The sequence below is a fragment of the Phycodurus eques genome, chromosome 12 (assembly GCF_024500275.1).
Source record: "Phycodurus eques isolate BA_2022a chromosome 12, UOR_Pequ_1.1, whole genome shotgun sequence".
Taxonomy (NCBI): domain Eukaryota; kingdom Metazoa; phylum Chordata; class Actinopteri; order Syngnathiformes; family Syngnathidae; genus Phycodurus; species Phycodurus eques.
In genome coordinates, this window is record NC_084536.1 from 13,703,167 (window position 1) to 13,712,441 (window position 9,275).

General features: G+C 39.7%; 1 protein-coding gene across 1 annotated transcript; it reads right to left on the minus strand.

Annotated features, from left to right (window-relative positions):
* Positions 1-2,502: 2,502 nt before the first annotated feature.
* On the minus strand, positions 2,503-4,753 carry LOC133410369 (ADP-ribosylation factor-like protein 4C). The gene is made up of 2 exons (XM_061691467.1): positions 4,345-4,753; positions 2,503-3,462 (listed from the first exon to the last, which is right to left on the minus strand). Exons 1-2 carry the CDS (start codon positions 4,654-4,656, stop codon positions 3,199-3,201), a joined length of 576 nt encoding a protein of 191 aa, XP_061547451.1. The 5' UTR covers positions 4,657-4,753; the 3' UTR covers positions 2,503-3,198.
* Positions 4,754-9,275: the final 4,522 nt, after the last annotated feature.

Below are 9,275 nucleotides of genomic sequence, written 5' to 3' on the forward strand. Positions count from 1 at the left end.
AAACGTTAGAGACTTAAAAGTCAAAAACTTGCGTTTCCTGTAGCTGGCTTAGCCCCCTGCCCAGTATGCGTTGAGCACGATCTCTGAACCCAAACCCTCCCCCAACCCAGTCGACCCACCCGTCCCTCCAGATAACTCTGCACTCAACCAACGTCTCATTTGTGTGTTTTATTACACTTTAATTGAGGTTATTAAAGTCCTAGCAGAGGGAGTTGCTTTTACACTTGTATGTAAAAGTAGATCAAAAGCTATCACGTTGATTTTAAATGTGCTAAATCCACAGGAAGCAAGCGACGACAATGTAAACTCGAACATGAGCACACAATGAATCAAAGAAACATGATCGAATTTGGTGGCGCTCCAGCTATTGCTATCCAATAAACACATTATTACAGAGTGTGTGGGGTTTTTTTCTCCCCCAAAACATGAGGGAATCCCCAAATTTTGTATTTTTCCCTCTGAATTTATAATTCCATCCATTTTCTGAGCCGCTTCACCTCACTAGGGTCGCGGGCGTGCTGGAGCCCATCCCAGCTGTCATCGGGCAGGAGGCGGGGTACACCCTGAACTGGTTGCCAGCCAATCGCAGGGCACATACAAACAAACAACCATTCGCACTCACATTCACACCTACGGGCAATTTCGAGTTGTCAAGTAACCTCGCATGCATGTTTTTGGGATGTGGGAGGAAACCGGAGTGCCCGGAGAAAACCCACGCAGGCACGGGGAGAACATGCAAACTCCACACAGGCGGGGCCGGGGATCGAACCAAGGTCCTCAGAAATGTGAGGCTGACGCTCTAACCAGTCGCCCACCGTGCCGCCTGAATTTATAATTAAATTACTAATTTATTTTTCTTGAAGAAATTATTGCAACATAACATTTACTTTTCTCTTAAATTTTCACAAAAGATAAAAACAAAATTTTCACTAAAATAGAATATTTTCTCTAAAAGAATAGAATTTTCCGTACCCAAAATTTTTTTTTTCTCAGAAAAAAATTAACCCTTTCTCTCGTACGGACAAAAATTTTACTTCTTTAAAAAAAAAGAAAAAAGAAAAAGTCCAACTGTTGGAATTATTTTTTCTCACAAATAAAACATCTCACAAAACGTAAATGCGTTTTTGAAAAATGGCATTTTCTTTCGTAGTAAAAAATAAAACTTAAGTTTGTTTAAAAAATATATGTTGTCTTTCTCAGAAATTCACCTTCAGGGAGAAATTATACTTAGGGGGAATCCAACCCTGAGGAAAAAAAAAATAGTAAAACATTTTGGAGGGAACCAATATTTGTCTTCTCGACACAAATTATATCTTTAATGAAAAATTTTACTTTTTGTGTTTTGTTTTTCTCACAAAAATCTTTTTCTTGGCAGAAACAACTTTTGTTTTTGTAAAACTACTGTTCCAGTCGAATTTTAGTTACTTTTTCACTTTTGTAAGGCACCCTTTAAAAGCATGTGTGTACGTATGTGTGTGTAAGAGAAAGAGAGAGGTTTGCTGGGTGTCCACATTGAGACGTGTTCTCACTCTCAGACTAAACTGTGGCAGCACGCCGACAGATTCATCACTCCTCTGTTAAACACACACGTACGCACACACATGAAGTGACAGACGAGATGGCGACGTGTGTGTAGATGACAAAGATCCTTTCTTTCTTTGATCAAAAAACAAGTTTTGCTAGCATGTTAGCAATTCAAATATTTTTACATTTGTATTATTAGTGACAGTTTTATTGCTTTGACATTTTACTTTTGAATATTAAAATTGATGAACTTCATTTTTCACTGTTTTTCTAGAAGGCAATTAATGACTGAGAAAGAATGACTTTGTTGCAGGTCAATTCCAATTTTTTTTGCCCTTTGTGACGTGTATCTGATTTTCTCACTTCAATGTTAACAGTGCAATTCAGATTTCTTTTTTTTCTTTTTTTTAATATCCGACCCAGGCCTCTTTCATATGTATTCGATGCAAGTGCAGTCTGGTTGCTCATCCGACCTATACGTCATCCAAAGGTGACAAACGTTACAATTGTTTGACAAAACAGACCCGCGCGACAAGCGTAGGAGCAGAAAACAGTCAGTGGCAAAAACAAGATGCTTTAAAACTAAAAAATATAAGAAAATGTTGACTGTGGTTGCACAAAATCCTTGCAATTGCCACGAATACATCCTACGCTTACTTTCTACAAATGAGACCTAGGCAAGAGGCCACGCCTCGCGTCTATGCGTACGCGTCACGTGACGTCCTGTTTTGTGTACATGCGTGAAACGTCACGGACTCATTCCATCCACATTACAAGTCCCATTTGTTTTTGTAATGTGAACGACTGCATGGAAAGATCAGTGTGAACATAGCCAAAATGGCTTCAGAATCCAAACAATACTAGCGTGGCTGCAACGACTGGAGACAAATTCCTTGTGTGTCTTGCAACATACTTGACCAAAAAGCTGATTCTGATTCTGAAATGGAGGTCGGCCGGTGCAGCTTTTTATACGTAGCGACAAATAAACACTCAAATCTGGCTTTGAACTGTTTAATACTCTCCAAAAAGTTCAGTCCACACACGCACAGGTGTGCTGGTTAGCACGTTAGCGTTGTCATGTTAGCAAAGTGCAGCTAAGGAAGTCCAGATGAGGAAGCCCATATAAGGAAGTCCACCATTAACAGGCCCGCCTGTTTTTGTTTTGCTTCCTGATCCTCACCGGGATGACATCACCCCCTTCAGACTCTCCTCTTAACCCTCAATCTGTGTGTGTGTGTGTGTGTGTGTACTTAAGAGAGCGTTAGTGTGCATGCGTATTTGTAGTTATATGTGCGCACGTGTGTCTGTTTGTCTGTATTTATGTGTGTGTGTAAGAGTCAATGTGCATGTGAATTTGTATGTGAGTGTATGTATATTTACGTCGTGTGCAAGAATGTGTGCGTTTATGTATATCTGTGTGAATGAATGTGTGTGTTTGTATACTTACGTGTGTGTAGGTGTTTGTGAATGTGTTAGTATGCACTTGTGTGTATTTGTTAGCATGTGTGAGAGTGTTTATTAATGCTGCTCTGCATGTGAGAGTGCGTGTATGTGAGTCTCGCTACTGCCCATGTCATCACAGTGATGACATCACAACATCCAGGCCCCTCCCACTCCCCTTGTCATTTGTGTCATCACAGCGACGACATCACCATCGCCGGGCTCCTCCTCTCGTCACTTGGCGTTGTGTCGTTGCCGCTTGCTGCCGGCGAGGCTTTTTCGCCGGTCGTGTATCATGCGCGTGAGTTTGTCCATGCCCTCGCGCAGCCCCTCCCCGATGATGGCGCAGGCGGGCTGCACGTGGTAGCGGGTGGCGGGCGCCAGCTCCCCGAGGCCCAGGCCGCGCTCGATGGCCTCGACCTGGAGCGAGCGCGGGAGGTCCTGCTTGTTGGCGATGACCAGCAGCGGGGCGCCGCGGTTCTCAGGCAGGAGCGTCACCTACATGTGTGCAAAATTCAACAAGTTAGGAACTTTCATGGGAATTTACAAGAGTGAACTGAATCAAGCAGGAGTTTTAAAAATGGAAGCTCTTCATAGGAAAAAGGCAGTAGTCCCTTGAGAGTCGCGACTCTAGCTTAATGCTAACACATAATGGAAAACGCCATGGACTTGCTAACAATTATCTCTGATAGTTGCAGTGTTTTAATCCTTTAAGGCACAGGTGTCAAACTCAAGGCCCGGGGGCCACATCCGGCCCGCCAAATCAATTTACGTGGCCCGCGAAAGCAAATCAAATGTGTCGACTTCATGTTTCTTGCTAAAATAACAACATTGCAAATCGTCTTCACTTTTGAAAATGTTGATTACAAACATTTTTGTTCCCAATCCCCATTTCAAAATAAACTGATTTAACACCTTTTTACTGGCTTCTGATTTCAAATATAGTTATTCATCGATTTTTTTGAGTATATCTATTAATATGAAGCAAATGTGCATTTACTGTATATATGCTCGCAGTCATGACGGCCCTCCGAAGGAAACCACAACTACGATGTGGCCCGCAGCAAAAATGCTTTAAGGGATTAAAATGGATATTTGAACACAAACGGTGCATCAACACCTGTAGACAGGCAATATAACAGTAAAGTGGACCCCCGCTATTCCCGTAGCTGGAAAATCTGCAGATAATGGAGCCCTATTATAACTGCATTGAAAATAAATATCTTTTTAACTCCAAAAATTTGATAAGCAGGCATAGACCACCAATAAGCGTTTTCAGGGGACCACTCCAACATCTTCCCAAAGTGTTGTTTTTGTCAACCAACAACACCGTCTGTACACACGAGTCGGTGCGAGTGTGGGGGTGTTGTGTTGGTTGACCTTGTGCAGCTCGGTGCGCGCCTCCTCGAGTCGCTCGGCGTCCACGGAGTCGACGACGTAGACGAGCCCGTCGGCGGCGCGGCTGTACGACCTCCAGAGCGGCCGCAGCTTCTCCTGGCCGCCCACGTCCCACACATGGAAGGCGACGCCGCCTTTCAGGCGCACCTTCTCGGCGTTGAAGCCGATGGTGGGCACCGTGTTGACGAACTCGTTGAGCTTGAGCCGGTACAGCACCGTCGTCTTGCCCGCCGAGTCCAGGCCCAGCATGACGATGTGCAGGGACGACGTCAATCCGGACGCGCCGAGCCCCATCTGGAGTCTTCTTCGGCTTCTCCTCCTCGGTCGCGCCACCTCCGCCGGGTAGATGCTCGGTTTCTCCGTCTGGTCTTGTCACGCGAGTGACACGGAAAACTCGCAGACAGCCGAGCCGAGGCAGAGCTCCGCCCACGCGAAGAGCTAGTTCCAATGAGCGACCGAGTAGGTCACGTGATCACTCGGACGTCATGACAACAAATGGATTACATGATACATATTGTGCAAAAAAACAAAACAACAACAACCATCCATTCTCTTAACCGTTTATCCTCACTAGGGTCGTCCTCAAATTAATTATAATAAATACATTTTAAAAAATTATATTTTTGTTGTACTGTTTTTGTTTTTGTTGATTCTTTTGCAGAGGATATTGACCATTCCAACATGGCCGCCACGTAGGCACGTCGAGTAGCCGGGCTGCGACAGCCCGCTGGCGTATAAATCATCCTATTTATTGTCCGAACCGCTACACACAATTCCAGATGTGTAAACGCCAATCACCAGGTAAAGTTTGATTCACAACCCTGACACAATCTATGAAATGAGAGTTGACTATACGGCGATGCTTCAATGCCTCCTCTTGAATTGAACTATGTGATGCGTACTGCGTAGTTATTAGCTAATAAGCTAATTAGGCACTTGGAGCTATCGCTAGCTAATGTAGCAGAAAGGAGTTTTTGCCCAGTGTACCTGATAGGATATGTATCTATGAAGTATCTTATGGCAGGAAAAGGGGGCAGAAAAAGTTGACATGAACCAGCAAAATACAGGAAAATCTTACCAAGAATATTTGATTTCTCGCCTATTCAAAATTAGACACATCACGTCAAAAATATATTTTTTAAAAAGGCCAGTGGAGTATTAAAAAAGAATAAAAATAACTAATTCCCTTGTCAAACGTTTTGTCTACTTATTTCAAGTAAAAAAAATAGATTGAAACAAGTTAAAATTGTCTGAAAATAAGGTGATACGTCTTTTTTTTTTAAGCTTTTGAGTTTTTGCAGTTTGGGTGTTTATTTTCAGTTTTAAAAAAAAACGCTGGCAGTATCAGTTTGCGTCCATCGCCATAAATACATGTGCTAAATCTAGTTAAATGATAGTTTACGACAGGACACCTTATAAAACACTGTTTTCAAATGTCTGCTTTTCAATAGATGGACATAAGCTGTATTTTTAAAAGAGGTCAGCCAGGTGCACATGAGAGACTAAAAAAAATATATATTATTGCATGATGAGTTTGTCTTCGTTTCTTTTTTATGTCGTTGTTATACCGTGTATACTACATTTTCAACCGTGTTGTCTATTACTAAAATCAAAAGGTGATCTTATAAACGACTTATTTCTTTTTTCACAGAGCTCGAGACTAGCCAAAATCTTTTTAATATTCCTTTGCTCTGTGATCAAATACTCATATTGTATTCATAGTGTTACAAAAGGTTGGTGCTTTTTCTGACAATAAACCAGACTTTAATAATGTATTGAATACATAGATATTATTATTATTATTATTATTATTATTATTATGTATTAGTGGCAAGGCTCACCCTATTTTGGGTCGTCCACCAATTGGTCTTTTTCAAGGTAAAAAAAGTTTGATCAAAATTCAGAAGGGTACTTTCCAAAATTAGTACATGCATGGGCTCAGCACACCCAAAGTACTTTACCTAGACTCGCCCCTGATTGAAGGGAAGAACAATGTCATTCATTTTGAATCCAAAGAAAATAAAATACACACTAGAGTGGAACCTCGATTTAACAGACTGATAGGGAAGGGTTCGTCCGTTAAATCAGATTGTCTGTTAAATTGAAGCACATTTTTGTGGCCTAAAAACACCATTACAGTCCAAAATGATTGTTTTGTACTTTTTTCATGGGCTAAAAACACCCAGTTCAGTACAGAATTATTGTAAATTCATATTTTAAAAAATAGCTTTAAAATGTTTGATGTTTTTCCAAACTTACCTCACTAGTGCTTGAAGGGGGACATCTTGAGTTCTAACTGGACACTATTTTCTGTCCATTCAATCAGAAGTCCGTTAAATCGAGGTCCGTCAAATTGAAGTTCCACTGTATTATCCATCTCTGCAGGTTATCATATTAGGAATAGTTCATATCCAAAAGTGTAACCTTTTCAACTGCATACCAAAACAATATATTGTTATTTTTATTTTACATTGTTATTTTTTTAAATCTCATTTTTGTTTTTGCAACTTTCTTCTGAGGAAAATCAATATTTTCTTGAAAAAAATACTTTTTTTTCAAATTATAAAAATGATTGTTCTCATTTTATTTTGTAAAATAGCATTTTTATTCTCGGAAAACAACTGAAAATAAAAGTGATTCCCAACCCACAAATATAGCAAAAATAAAACATTTACAGACGTTTTTTTTTTTAAATGATGGAAGGAACATTTCCTGAAGATATTTTTTCTTGTAATCAACAGAAACTGTCTTGGAGGGTGGGGGTTAAACACACCTTTTCTCTAAAAAATAAGTTTTTCTCTATAAAAACACCTGTTTTACTCAATAAATGCAACTCTTTTACTCAAGCTATTAAAAAAATAGCTTTTAGACTTGTAATATTGCTATATAGAACAACAAATATTTATCCATAAAATTGATCTATCTATCGATTGATTGGGGTGTGTATGAAAAGCAAAGCTTTATCTCCCCCTGCTGGAAGCAGAGCAGCAGCACAGTTGACGTAAAAGGCAATTACCACATGGTGCCCAAACTCACAATTGCTCTTCTCACCACGGGAGAGAAAGACCCTGTGCTCTAGGAAAATATTACACTGTAGCTTTTTCTAAACAAAATAAAATAAACAGGAGTACTCGTACATTAAATCCTGGAAACAAAAACTACAATAACATCAAGTTCTAGACAAGTCCGAGACAGCTTCACAATTTCACTGTAATACAATATATAACTTGTCATAGTATTTCGTTTTTACTTAAGAATATGGTTTCATTGTCACGATTTTCCAGTCTTAAATAAAAACATTTTATGCTTAAAATAATGATGAAATAAAAATCATTCTTCCAAACAACTTTTCTGAAAAGTTGTAATTACTTTCTGAGAACACTCTGAGAAGTATGTTTTTTTTTTAAAGCAACAACAAAACATTTTTCAAAAGTATTATAACACATAGTCTATTACCAAATATATCTGCTTTTGCTCTGGGAATAGTCTTCTCTCTCTTTGTATTTTAGTGTCGTAATATTTTTAAAAAAAAGAAGAATTTTCACCCAAAAAATTTCACTCGACCTATAATTCATTTTTTCTACAGAAAAAAAGAAAATGTGTGTCTCATAATATGAAGATTTTATTTTAAAAAATACTGTCACATTCAAACGTTTTAGGGTTGAAATTACAATGTGTTTTTCATAATATGAATTACTTTCTGATATTTTTACTTTCCCCCCTGCTTCTACTGTTTAAAAAAAAAGTAATGCAACTTATTGTCTTTTAAGTGAACAAACTCAGTGTTGCAGTCAACAAGACTCAATTGCACCCAAAAACGGTACGTCTTTTTCCATCGTTAGCATTCACTTCCAACGAGGTCACACCCGCGCACAAAGGTTGCTATGGAGACGAGCATGCCGCTCAGTGGAGGTTGCCATGGCGCCGCGGAAGAGCCTTTAAGTGGCTGCTGCTGCTGCTGCTGAGTGCTCCTCAGTCACGATGAATTTAAAGACAGAAGACAAGATTCTCTCGAGAAAATTCTATGTTGGAAACATCGACAAAAAGTATTGGGGATATTTTCCAATTTGTACTGGAGAGCCTTATAATTGGACACTAAAGTGCAATACTTGTAAAAGAATACATTCATTGACTACAAAAAGTTGTTTTGGTACAAAAATGATATACTTTGCCCCCAAAAGACAATATATTGTTTGTCACAAAAGTAGAATATTTGGTTTGGTTTGCCAGGTAAATGCCTTATTTTTCCATTAAAATAAATCTGTGCACTAAAGCTGACAGTTATATTAGACCACAAAAAAAAAAAAAATCTTGAAAGGTTACTGTTAAACATTAAAAGTAGTGAGTTTTGAAAAAATGTTATATATATAAATATATATATATTTGGCTTTACACGATCAGGATCTTAGGGGCCAATCAGGATTTTTGGAGCCGATCACCGAGTTTAAAAAAATGATAACGGATCACAAGATGGAGCAATGTGTCTATTTAAATGACCTGTATGTATTTGTACTTAATTGCTCAAAAAATTATATTTACAATAAATAATCAATCTTTGGCGGCACGATGGGCGACTGGTTAGAGCGTCTGCCTCACAGTTCTGAGGACCGGTGTTCAATCCCCGGCCCCGCCTGTGTGGAGTTTGCATGTTCTCCCCGTCCCTGCGTGGGTTTTCTCCGGGCACTCCGGTTTCCTTCCACATCCCAAAAACATGCATGGTAGGTTAATTGACAACTCTAAATTACCCGTAGGTGTGAATGTGAGTGCAAATGGTTGTTTGTTTATATGTGCCCTGCAATTGGCTGGCAACCAGTTCAGGATGTAGCCCGCCTCCTGCCCGATGACAGCTGGGATAGGCTCCAGCGCGCACGCCACCCTAGTGAGGAGAAGCGGCTCAGAAAATGGATGGATGA